Consider the following 13027-nt stretch of genomic DNA (forward strand, 5'->3'; position numbering starts at 1 on the left):
TAGGTCTTATCTCATTTCTGTTTTAAAAGAATGGAGCTCGCAGGACCGTTTTCGATATTTTTTTTTCTTTTTTTTATGTTTTTACATCTAATGTTTTATCCTGTGTTTATGATTCTACTATGCCAAAAAAACACTATTTGAGAATCATATTTTCTTTTAGGAAAAAATCATTTACATTCTGATTGTCGAAAATATCGTTTGCAAACTCTAGAACAGTTTGTATTTTGACATTGCTATTTTGACTATGCTAAGTTCAGCATAGTATAATTTCAAGCTCAAAACATAATGTAACGGAACAAATAACGACAAATCTTAGTTGAAAATGAATTTTTAAGTTTATATGGATTATTTCCTACTAGATAAAAAAAGAATGATTTTCTTTTCTAGGGAACAACTTAGGTCCTGGTGGTGCCCTTGCCCATCTTCAACGAAGCCCAGCAGCTCTTGCGCAAGTTGCGTCAAAATTGTCCGAACCCGGTTTATCAGAGGCCAAGCTGACTGTAGATGGCAGCACATTAGCAACCTTAGCTGAACACTTGCCTGAAGAATCACAAAAATTTCGGTTGATGCTATCTGATGCGGGGTGCTTGTGTAAAAACTGTCAGTTGGTATTCCCATCAGAGATGGCGGTCAATAAGCATCAGGACGGTAATTGCATACAAGAAGGTCCTGTGGGTAGTATAGTGAAACTAAGTTTACTCCAATTCGAGTGCCAGGTGTGCATAGAACGCTTAAACACATTCCAAGAGGTACAAGAACATATACGTTTAGAAAAACATATTTCCAGTGATAAATCCTTTGCCGGAATATTTAGTGGGACGCGTCAATCGCCTGGACTCAGTACAGAAATGGAAGATGTTGTTAAGCAGCTCGCTGCACTAGCTGAAGCCACGTCTGTACACACTGGAGCGACAGACTCAAATGCAAATGTAGCACATCGAGAAAAAAGTGAGGTGATTGCTCGTAGTACGACTACGTACGGCCCGTGCTCGTGATCGAGTTATTTGTCCCATTCCCTTCATGGTTCCTAATTAGTGATAGGTTTGTAAGGTTCCTGTGCTGAATTAATATTTCAATGATAATCTTTGTGAAACAATCAGTTTTATCGAAATAGTCCCCATCTGATTCTAGGCTAGAGTATATCATTCCTCGCCCTTTTTGTTCGTCTTGCTTCCTACTATCTTTGCTCCGCTCTTACATATTAACAATCGTTCCTATGTGTGGCCCTTATGCCTTTTGTATAGTGGTAACATGCTTTTTTCTAACAAAGACTTGATTCTTTTTTTAGTATTTACAATAAATCATCGTACAAATGGCTGTTGACTGTAAAGCCGTTAGTTTTTGAGTTATTTAAATATAGCGAAATTGGCGTAATTTAACCACTGATCATATAAGTTGATTTAACTCAATTTGAAACCATTTAGCTGGGCAATAGGCTATGCCCTTTGAAAGCGTTTAATTCCACTGATTTAACAGCCACTCAGACAGGGGGTAAACTTGCTAGCTTTGCTCCAAATCTCATCATGATGAATCCTGGGGAGCAGCCATTTTTCCCGTCACATGGAGGTAGGGGTCCGAACCATCAACGCTAGTGTTTCTTTTTTCATGGCAGAAAATTATTGGCTCGTCCAAAATCGACGGATTTTCTGGAATTTGTGAAATCAAGCTAAATCATAATTTCAAAATGCAGTAAAACAAATCTATGTGTTTTGAAAACAAATGTATCTCCAAGAAAACAACTAGGCCTTTTGGTCTTCCCTTAACTAAAATCCCGGTTGGCCATGGGTTCGGAAGGAGTTCTACATCCTGACTGCCCTTGTAAGAGAGGGTTTGGTTTTTATGTTTAACCCTAAGCACGAATTTAAATTATTATTTTTTCCGATGAATCACGGTGAGTTTACCAACTCCCTTTCTGAGTGGAGCATCGCGGAGCAGTCTTTTCCCAGCTATTGAAATGAAGCAATATGTCTTCTTAATATGTTTATATATTCGTTTTCTTGATTGTCTTGTATAACTGTAAGATCTGAATTGAATAATATTTTGTGTGTTGTGTGTTTTGATAAAAAAAAAGTGTGTTTATGGAAGCAACGTTGAGATCTTCTCAATGGAAACTCATGTTCCTATTATACGCCTTTTTGTACAGTAGACATATATACTGTATCTTGCATTAACTTGCTCCATATTTAGTGCTGTTCTAATATACACGGATTTTTCGCAAATTTTAATTTTAGATGGCTTGCTAATCAAACATCAGCAGTTTTTAGTAATTGGAAGGTGATGCTCATCTGTTTTCCTTTTTCTTTTTTTATTCAGTCAGAATTATATTCGGTTGTCAAAAGATTGTATCTTGAAGGACTCAATTTGTGGGAGGAGCTGATTTTCAGGAAACTACTAAAAATATATTCTAAAATAATTTATAGTAATAAATGGATCAGTAAAATCTGTCATTGTGTATATTGTATTAAACTGTTCCTCATTTAGTGTTATTCTAATATGCACAAATTATTTATATAATTCTAATTATAGTCAGCTTACTAATCAAACAATAGTTGCATAGTAATTTTAAAGTGATCATCTTCTTTTTTCTTTTTTAATTAGTTATCGAAAGATTATATCCTAATGAGGGACTTGATTTGAGGGTTGAACCCCTAATTTTCAAGAAGCCGCCAAAAAAGACTGTAAGTCAGTTGTAATAATGATGTGAAACAGTAAAAGTTCTAAAGCTCCGTCTTGGATTAACTTTCTCTGTATTTAGTGCTGTTATTTCGTAAATCTGAGTTTTGAATGATGTGCTTGTAGTGTCACGGTGATCACAAGGTAGCCATTTCTTCTTCTTTTTTCTAATGCATGAAAATTAGGGAGAGGGGTAAAAATTTATTTGCAAAATTCTGGAGAGGGGACTATTTTTCTTTTTCTGGTGAAAATACGAAAAGAAGCCAATTTTAAAGCCTAGGGGGGATCTTGGAGAGGGGATCAAAGCCCACTCCCCACCCCGTTCTAATTTTTGCCACTGAGTACTCTATGATAAAGATGTTTTAACCAAAGCTCGATAGTTTCACCATGAAGTTGAAGCATAAGCTCTCAACATTGATGAAGTTGTGGTTGGTTTTCAACATTAATAGGCTGGCATTCGGAACTCATAACCTTGTTAAAATTATAGAAGCTTCTGAAGTTTCTGGATTATGGAGTCATATTTGAAATAGGTCGGTTTCAAAATTTGGATTCTAAGGCAGATGACTAAAATAGACGTTAAAACTGGATTATTTTTAGCAACTGCAGAACTCTGATTCTAATAATGCAAATATACTATTTCACATCATGGTATAACTTTTGGCCTCACTTCCATATTTACCTGACTTAGATAAGTAGCTTCTTATATTTCTAAACACCATAACCTCTTTCCAGGGGGAATTATTAAAAATTTTTGCTAATAGCCATTTTCACTGAAATTTTTAAACTGGAGATACCGTCTCCTTATGTCCTTTCTGCAGTTATTTGATAATATGGTTATTCATTCTTTTTACATCGCATATCTAATAGCTTGGAATATTAGAGGTTTAATATTGGGTTTTAAAAGATCTTTATTTAAAGTCGGTGATGAAATCCCTCTTTACTTTCTTATTTGTCTTCTTTCCCACTATTCCTTATTCCTTCTTTTCCTTCTTCTTTTTTTGTCTTTTTCTTCTTTTTGAAAAATCGTTATCTATTAGACTTAAACTTGTGGTTGAAGTCTTTCTTCCTCCTTTTTTTCTTCTTATTCTTATTGGTGAGCAAGCCGGTCTTTTCGTATTTTCTTCTTTTCATACTAATACAGTGCAGGACCTTACTTTTTACGTGAAGAGGATTTAGTTAGTTTTTTTCTAATTATTTACAATCAAAAATTATTTGATTGAATGTGATATTTCATATTAAAGGCTTCCAGGTCTGGGATTCAATATGACCGCTGTACCACAACTAATATAATCTCACTGATGGAAAAAGTTTCAAGGCGATAATCACTTCAGTATTTAATTCCAAGATCCCCCCCCCTAGGGGGATCTCGGGGACGGGGTCTCTCTTGAAATCCTGACATTGTCTGAATGCATGGGCGATTTTTCTTCAAATTGTTAAAAAAAAATTCTTATCCTCCCTCCTGAAAAAAAATTCCGTATGTGCCTGCATTTAATATAAGTTTTGAAGATTAATAAACCTGAGTTAGCTAAAACAAAAAAAAAGAGACTTAGGGCAGCGTTTTTAAAATGACGAAAAGGGCAGGCGTTTCGCTCTAGAAGACATAAAAAAATGAACTGAAGTTTACCAAGGAGAAGAAAAGACTTAACTAAATTTAACTATTCTAAAATTTCGATTGTTTTATCTGAATAGGGGATTTTCTAACTTTTTTTTCCCTTAATTATTTTAGTCTAATAGTTTTTGTTTTTGTGCTAAACCAAAATACATAGAGGAAGAGGAATACACTAAAAGTTTCTTAGAATATTTTAATCGGGGAGGGTTGGTTGACCGATCTGATAAACTTCAAGACTTTCAGAATAGCACAAGTAGCGCGATCACATAGTTTCGTGACACAGAACTATAGGGGAAGGGCAGTTCAATTTTTGAATAAAAATTCACAAGAACGATGCATGAAATCCTGAGAATATATTAGTTGTGGGGCTAAACATACGTTTCAGAGTGATATTTATAGGAGAGGCTCTATGTTCAGTGTTTGTTTTTCCTACCTCACACGGTATACAGAAGTTCCTATACTAGGGCCTCCCCCTTTAATCATCTGTAGCAAATGAAATTTTCAGTTGCTTGGATTGTTATTTGACCTTCTTTGTTTGCATAAGTTGTTGCTCACGCGTGGGAATTGGCAGTACTAGAGGATGTATTTCCAAATGTTGATTAGTAACTGATTTCAAATGTTAGTTAGAGAAAACTTAATTCCAATTTTACGTATTTCCAGTAATCGAGAAGTTTTTTTCTTTAAAATTATGTGTTTTTTGTTTGTTTAGCTTTTTTAGGCTGATTTGAGCTTATTTATTTTGTTTTTCGGAAGCGACTGTTCTTTTCTCTGTTTCTTTTGTTTTCTATAGGTCTTAGCTGTTTTGTATTTAAACGCTTTAAGCGTGATATTTCTGTAATTTATTGCGTTTGTATATATATATACATATATATTATATTATCTCGTGTTTAAGTATTAAACGATGTTTCTTTCATTATATCCACATCCTATTTGTTTTAATTTACAAGAATAGGAAGCACGGTAAATTCCAATTAGGTGCACTCAGGGCTGTATCCAGGGTTTTTTCTCGAGGGTGGAGGTACAAAGGGATCTTCTTTTGTGGGGGAGGGGTACAAAAAACTTCAAAAAAGCATAACAAATTTGTTTATATTCATTTTTGTTACGTTTTTGCAAGTCGGACAAACATTTCAGGGGAGGGGGTTCAAGCCCCCTAACCTGCCTCGTGGATTTGGCTTTGGGTACAACGGAACCTTTTTTCCTGTTTATTTATTACTGAAGGGGGAGATCTTTCAAAAAGAGGGCTTAACTTTTTTTCTTCTCTGAAAACTTTCACAGCGCCAGACGTGCCAACTACAATTGGTACAGTTGGCACTTGAGTTCTTCCTAGTCAACTTTAGCGTACCCCACAGGTCATACATTTGGAATTAAGAATTTTCATAGGATCTCAATTCTGAACTACCTCAAGAAACTGTCAATTAAACTCCATACTTTGGAGGGTCTTGGTGAAGTACTATACATATTACCTTATCACTCATCCCGTTTCCCAAGGGTCAATTATCGTATGAGGCACATATTAAAGGAAATCTCCCGAATTATAAATATTTTTCATTTTGCCCTATATTTTCTGGGTGACCAACCAGTCTTTTTGTAATTTCTACAATCCCCCCCCCCCCACTGAAATAAACTCGCGTGTACTTACTTGGTTGTGGGCTTAATCGTTTTGAAGTACGGTTGTAATATGTTCCTGAACTTTGTTTATATGATACGCGGTTTTTAGTCTCAGAGTAGTTAAAGGTTGATTGTGTTTTTCGTAAAAAATCCTGTACTAGGCGGACAGAAAAGTATAATGGTGCTTAATAAGATGGAAAAAAAAATCACCAAGACGTGCCTTCTTTCTGAGTAAACCTGATAATGGTGCTTAATAAGACGAAAAAAAGATGACCAAGATGTGCCTCCTTGCTGAGTAAATCTGTTAAGCTTTCTTGTAGAGGATGCAGCTGATATGTTAGTCCACTTCTGTACAAGCTATTTAACGTAGTGGGCAACATGCGTGTTACCTGCTACCTGTACAGGTTTACCGCTACCAGTATAGAGTTTACCTTACCAATATACGGATACCGATATACAGTTACCTTTTTTTTTATTATTATTTACTTGATATTTACTTTATTAATATACAATATTATAACTCTTTACTTTTTGCATCTACTGTACTGATGAAAAATATACGTTATGTTGGCGTACAGTAGTAAAATTTAACCATTTTCTAAACACACCAAAAATGGCATAATAAATAACTAACAAAAAAGAAAAAAACATACCACAAAAAAAGATCAAGCTCCTTCACATTATCCCCTCAAAAAAAAATGTATACCTCCCAACAACCCTACTCCCTTACTACCACCCACTCATCCCTACCACCCACTCCTCCCAACCACCCCCAAAATGTCGATGTGCACAAAGTATTACAAGGCTGTTAAGTTACATTTATCAGTTCTGAGAATGTCCTCTTGCAGATAACTGTTGTGTGCCGTGTCTCTATATCTCTGTCTTTTGGCTTTTGGCTTTTGCAAATTGTGGCATAAGCCGTTTTGGTATAAGGTACAACGACGGTGTAAGCCAAGTTAGGCCCTCCGTAGAAGCTGAAAGGATTTAGGAATAAAGTAAAACAAGAGTCAGCCCCTGTCAAGCTTTCGACGAAAAGTTGCAAAATCTATCTTTGGCTTCCGACATGGTTGTCAGTTTACTCCTTTATGGATTATGGTGTCAGAGCATAGTGGTTTTTGTATGATAATTTAAAAGCCAAGCTTAATGTAACGCCAGCTCAACATAATGACGAAATAGAACGGAAATTGTGAAGAAAACCAACAAATATCTATCAGAGATCAGCGAAGAAGGAAAAAATGTAAACGATTTGGCGAAGAACACTAAAAAGCCACCCTTGAAAAGTTATCCCTCCCCCGTAAAAGGGAAAAACTAAAAAAAGATTTTAAGAAATAAATGCGTAAAATGAAATATATTTCGTGAATGAAAAGCAGAAGCAAATAAGCCAAACTTAAAAACTAAAACCGAAGTTTAAAGGAACCTCAACCCCTCCCCCAACAATAAGAAGTAAAAATTTAATACGGTAGTATCAGTTAACCAATTTTAATAGTAAGAGAAAAATCGAAAATTGTGAAGGGTGGCATCTGTCTCCAACAACGTACAATGCATCATGTGAAAAAAAAAAGAAAAAAAAGTGCATCTAGACACGCATTGTTGCTTTAGTTTGAATAAATTATAGACGTTGAATACAATGTTTCATGTGGCGCGCCGGATTCTGTTTTTACGTCTATAATTTATTCGCTCTAATGCGGAAAGTTTTGTCTATGATTCAGTGCCATGTTATAATACAATCTTTTAAGAAATTGAAACTAATTAAATTGTTATTCATAATTTTAGCAGAAAGTGGCATCGTTAAGGGGAGGCAAGGGGGGGGGGAGCTGTCCCCAATAATTTAAAAAAAACTATAACTTTTTAAATAGCATTAAAACTGGTTGAAAGTTCTTTTTAAGTGTCAAATTTGCTCTTTACTTTAAGCACATATTTTAGAAATTAACTCATGCTGGTTTTTAGCATAACGAAAATGAGAAAATTAGGGTTCATTACAGTTCATAATATGTTCCACATTAATATTTTCCCAAGTATACTGTCTTTGAAACCTTTTCAACAAGTAAAAATGTGGGCCTAATTTTTCCCGTGTTATTTAAGGTGGTTTTAGGTCCTAAGATCTGTCAGTTCAAGATTAGCTTCTCTTGTTTTAAAACTTCCAAAAGTGGAAATCAATATACCCTCTACATCTACAAATATGACGGAAATAGAATCATTGAAGAATAAGAAGGTAGACATACAGTGAATATAATTTCCCGAATGAAAAAGAAATCGTTGAAAAATAAAATAAGACTTATTACTTTTTATAACGGCAGTCGGACTATAACTAGATACTTTAAATCGGTTGTAATATGGTCATGGAATTTGGTAAAGAGGGATCCGCTCCACTTATCATTTAATTGTTTTAATTTCTGTTTCCAGTATTCAATTGAAACTCCGATTCTATTATTTGTCATTGAAATTCCTAATAAGCACTGATAGCGTCCTACTCCTTACATTTCGGATTCATGTACTAACCCATAAATGTAGAACTATCTCTGTGTTTAATACCATACTGACTTCTTGCTATTTTCTCTTTTCTAAATATTTCTTTTAACCAGCTCAAAATAAAAAAAAAAAATTATAAAATATGCTGAGAATTATGACTGAAATTAGTCGCATTTCACACAGCGCCAGCACTACTTGTGTGACATTTATCTCTGTATCAGCATGTTGTACGAAGTGTCTGTTGCGGATTGAATTTAAACAAACATGTATTTTTTCTCACAATTTAGAAATTTTGTGCGGACGCATAAGCGGTACCAATCCATTCTATTTCAGTTCGTTTTAAGTTTTAATGTCCCTCCTTACTTTCAGTAGAAAAAGAACTTGTTTTTTATTTATCTTATAATCGTTTTTAAATAATGCTAGGAAATCAGACCCCACCTCCACGGAGAAACCTCCTCACCATGGAAATATCCTCTTGATAATTCAATTCCGGTGAAAATTTACCCCGGACAATTACTCTTAACCACTTCGGGCGTAAAATTGAGACAGAAAAGAGAAAGTAAGACATATAAAAAGAATTTTGTATGAGAATTCTGGCAAATTCCTGCAGTTTATATTTTCTTCTGAAAAGTTCACTCCCAGGAAACTTCCCTCCCCATGGAATATTCCCCCGTGGCAAAACCCCTAGCAGAAAATTTGCCTCTCCCCCACCAAAAATGTATTCATGCATCCCAATAACAAATACTATGCATAAACAGTGGGCAAATTTCATAACTTAAAGAAGTTTCTCCTGGGGCTGTGTAGGGGGGAGTACATGTTATACCGAGGGTCATGGTTATTGGGCATTTCAACTATGATGAACGAAATGACTATCGCAAAATTTTAATCGGACGACTTTGGGAAAAAAGTAGCGGGGGAGGTAGCCTAGTTACCTTCAACTTTTTGGTCACTTAAAAAGGCACTAGAACTTTTAATTTCCGTTCGATTGAGCCTTCTGATATTCTAGGACCACTGGATTGATACGATCACCCCTGGGGAATACAAACAAAGAAACAAAAAAAAACAACAAATAAACACACATCCGTGATCTTTCTTATGGCAAAAAAATACAAAATTCCCCATTTTTGCAGATAGGAGCTTGAAACCCATACAGCAGGTTCGTAACCTTTAGGGCTCTCAGGCTCGTAACATTTGATGGGTAGGACTAAACTTAATGAAATTTATATATTTGCAATCAGCATAAAAGGCATATAATATGAATGTATCTATTGGTATATTGGTAAGCCATTTTTGAGAAAAAAAGTTTTTTAGAGTTTCGGTTACTATTGAGCCGGGTCGCTCCGTACTTACAGTTCGTTACCGCAAACTGCTGGAACTGCGATTTTCTTAGATTTTTCTTTTAGTTGTTATTACGTATATGAGGGATTTGGCCCCTCCTCAGTATCTCGCTCTTTACGCTAAAATGTGTATGAATTTGTAAAAAAAGCTTATTATTCTAATTAAACGGTCCTTGTGTGTCAGCAGTCATTCTTAAATAATTAGAACAAAAAGTCAAACATTAGCGTAAAGAGTGAGGTACTGAGAAGAAGGCAACCACTTCATATACGTAATAATTTCTGTTCGTTTTGTTTTAATTTTGTTCCTTACTTTCAGTTGGGAAAAACTTGTTTTTTTTTTATTTAATAACAACCACAAGCCAAAAACATACAATGTCTTTGGTTTATTATCACATAAAAATCAAAGTTAAGAAGCTGCTTAAGATAATATTAAATTGCTAAGATTGGCCGGAAAATAACACAAAGTACTGTATATATCGGCCATTATTTAACAAAATTCTAACTTTAGCGTAAAGAGCGAAGTACTGACGAGGGGAAGAAACTCCGTCAACGTAATATGAGAGGGTTTTCCCCTACGTCAATACCTCGCTCTTTACGCTACAGTTCGAATTTTGTTCCAATTCTTTTAGAATGTCCCCTTAATCCCAATAGCCGTTTAATTAGAATAAATAACTCTTTTGAAACTACTAAAAATACTTTAGCGTAAAGAGCGAGATGTTGACGAGGGAGCGAACCCCCTTATATACGTAATAGTTCCGGTTCGTTATAAGTTTTAATGTTGCTCCTTACTTTCAGTTGAAAAAACTTGTTTTTTTAATCTCATTTCTGATTTTTTTTAAATAATGCTGGGAAACCCAGCGCCCCCTTCATGGAAATTCTGTTCCCCCATGAAAAATTCCTCCGACGCAACCCCCTCCCCCACCCAAAAAATACCCTCTGAAAATGTCTGTATACTTCCCAATAACCAAAAGTTTATGTAAACAAAGGGCAAAGTTCATAACTTGCAGCCTTTCCCCGGGGACTATGGGGGATTAAGTCGTCCTCAAAGAGATAGTGATTGGATTTTTTGACTATGTTGAAGAAAATGGCATTAGCAATATTCTGATCTGGTGACTTTGGAAAAAAATTAGCGTGGGGGGCCTAGTTGCCCTCCAATTTTTTGGTCACTTAAAAAGGTGACTAGAGCTTTTAGTTTCCGTTCTAGGACCACTGGGTCAATACGATCACCCCCGGGAAAAAAACACAAAAAAAAAACAAATAAACACACATCCTTGATGTTTCTTCGTGCAAAACATAAGAAAATCCACTTTTTTGTAGATAGGAGGTTGAAACCTCTACAGCAGGGTTCTCTGATATGCTCAATCTGATGATGTGATTTTCATTAACGTTCTATGACTTTTAACGGGTTGTTTCCCATTTTTTCGAAAATATAGCAAATTTTCTAAGGCTCGTAACTTTGGGTAGGAATAAACTTGATAAAACTCAAATATTTAAAATTAGCATAAAAATCCGATTCTTTTGATGTATTCTTTTGATCTATTTGTATCAAATTCCATTTTTTAGAGTCTCGGTTAATATTGAACCGGGTCGCTCCTTACTTACAGTTTTTTACCATGAACTGTTTGATTTAGCATCCTGTTCTGGGCGTGGGGATGAGGGAAGAGGAGGGAAGGGTGAATCTGGTGAAAAAACCAAGGATATACGACATTCACCTTCGCCCACCCGAAATCTTGTTTACGCTATACTACTGTCGTCTGTTTACGCTATACTACTGTCGTCTGCAGCATCTGGATGCTGACAATTTTAGTAAAAGCCAGGCACTAATACTTATATTTATGATTGTTTAATATGTTTTTATAGTTTATAATGTGTTGCGTAGTGTTTCAAATTCATCAAGTTGCGTTTTGTAAAATAGTTACTTTTCTTCACTACCGCTTAAATAGCACCTAATTCAATAGCACTACCTCTTGTCCCTCCCCCAATAAAATACTGTAGATACGCCTCTGTTAGCAGGGATGATATGACCCTCCCCCAGCTCCAAGGGAAAGGGCCTCAGTTTATTTATAGTTCGCCCTTTGCTTTCATATAGGTGTATATAGAAGAAAGAAGGGGGTATGTTTGGTCTTGGCTGTCTGGTTGGCTTGAAAGCTTAAGTGATCGTTCCCTGGGCCAAGAGGAACTTAAATTTCTCTTAGACGGATGTTTAATTCCCCCATGGTTTCTTCGGATTTTTGGCAAAAATAGGACATTTATTAAGAATCTAGATACATGTATGAAGCATTTTGGAGGATTTTACAGCATGCAATTATCCGGTCAAGTCCCTGCCCAATTATTAATCCATTTTCTGTTTAACTTTTTACCCTCTTTGAAGTAATTAGCGATTGTACTGTTATTTTTTTGTAATGAGAGTTTGCTTTCCACAGTAAAATAGAAGTATCCTTGATATTAGGGCGTTTATCCCCCCCTTTTCAGGATAAAGTACAGCTTTTAATGGATCAATTCTGGAAACTATCATTTTTCATTAAAATCTACATTTTTTCAATAGAAGAACTACCCCCCCCCCCCCCCGCAGCACCCATGTTGCACTGTTAACCCTAAAATTTCCCTTTCAGTGCGATACAATAGATTAATCACTGGTTCTAAATCGCTATGAACATAACCTGAGCCTAAAACGTACTTTTGAGGCTTCAGTCTTCTTCCCCCCATCCGCTACAATTCTACAGACTAAAGTTAATCTGTATTTTCTGATATACGTGCTTTTTGCATTACTAAATTAAAAAAAAGTGCTACTTTATATCTGCTGTTTCGAAGGTTTTGGCCTCCCCCCCGTAAAAAATTCCTGCGTACGTGCCTGATTGAACGTCACCTTTTGTGATGTTGAGTTTGATGAGTTTTAAGTGGGTTGAGTTAGTATTTTGAATTTCTCCTGATTTTTTTGAAGATCCACTGAATTTACAATCTATCTCCCTACAAAAACGGAAGATCCCAAAAACCTACCAAAACTCTGAATCCCCGGAAAATGTTACTTAGTTGTTATTTTTTATTTTTGTAGGGGCCTAACAATTTTCCTTCAGCTTTTAAGACGATCTTTAGATTCTAATCTTATTCCTGCTGCCTTTCTTCTTGATGTAAAGAAAGCTTTTGACAGCCTTACAGACAAGACCATCATTGGTAAAATTTCTCATCTTGGTGTGCGTGGAGAATTATTGTCTTGGTTCTCTTCATACCTAACTGACAGATCTATCGCCATGCAAGATAGAGACAAAAAAGTTTCAATTAAAGACGGACTACCCCAAGGTTCTTTTCTCGGGCCAAACCTCTTCCTCATCTA

General features: G+C 35.6%; 1 protein-coding gene across 4 annotated transcripts in view; it reads left to right on the forward strand.

The window, feature by feature from the left end:
* Positions 1–5198, forward strand: part of LOC136031818 (zinc finger homeobox protein 3-like) — a 93197-nt gene extending 87999 nt beyond the window's left edge. For 3 of the 4 annotated variants that reach the window (XM_065711635.1, XM_065711636.1, XM_065711634.1), the window contains exon 5: positions 388–5198. In XM_065711635.1, the coding sequence (XP_065567707.1) occupies positions 388–995 (608 nt within the window). In that variant the 3' untranslated portion in view covers positions 996–5198. The remainder of the gene's footprint in view (positions 1–387) is intronic. The other variant, XR_010618589.1, reaches the window with a different exon arrangement.
* Positions 5199–13027: the final 7829 nt, after the last annotated feature.

This window comes from Artemia franciscana, chromosome 10, assembly GCF_032884065.1.
Source record: "Artemia franciscana chromosome 10, ASM3288406v1, whole genome shotgun sequence".
Taxonomy (NCBI): domain Eukaryota; kingdom Metazoa; phylum Arthropoda; class Branchiopoda; order Anostraca; family Artemiidae; genus Artemia; species Artemia franciscana.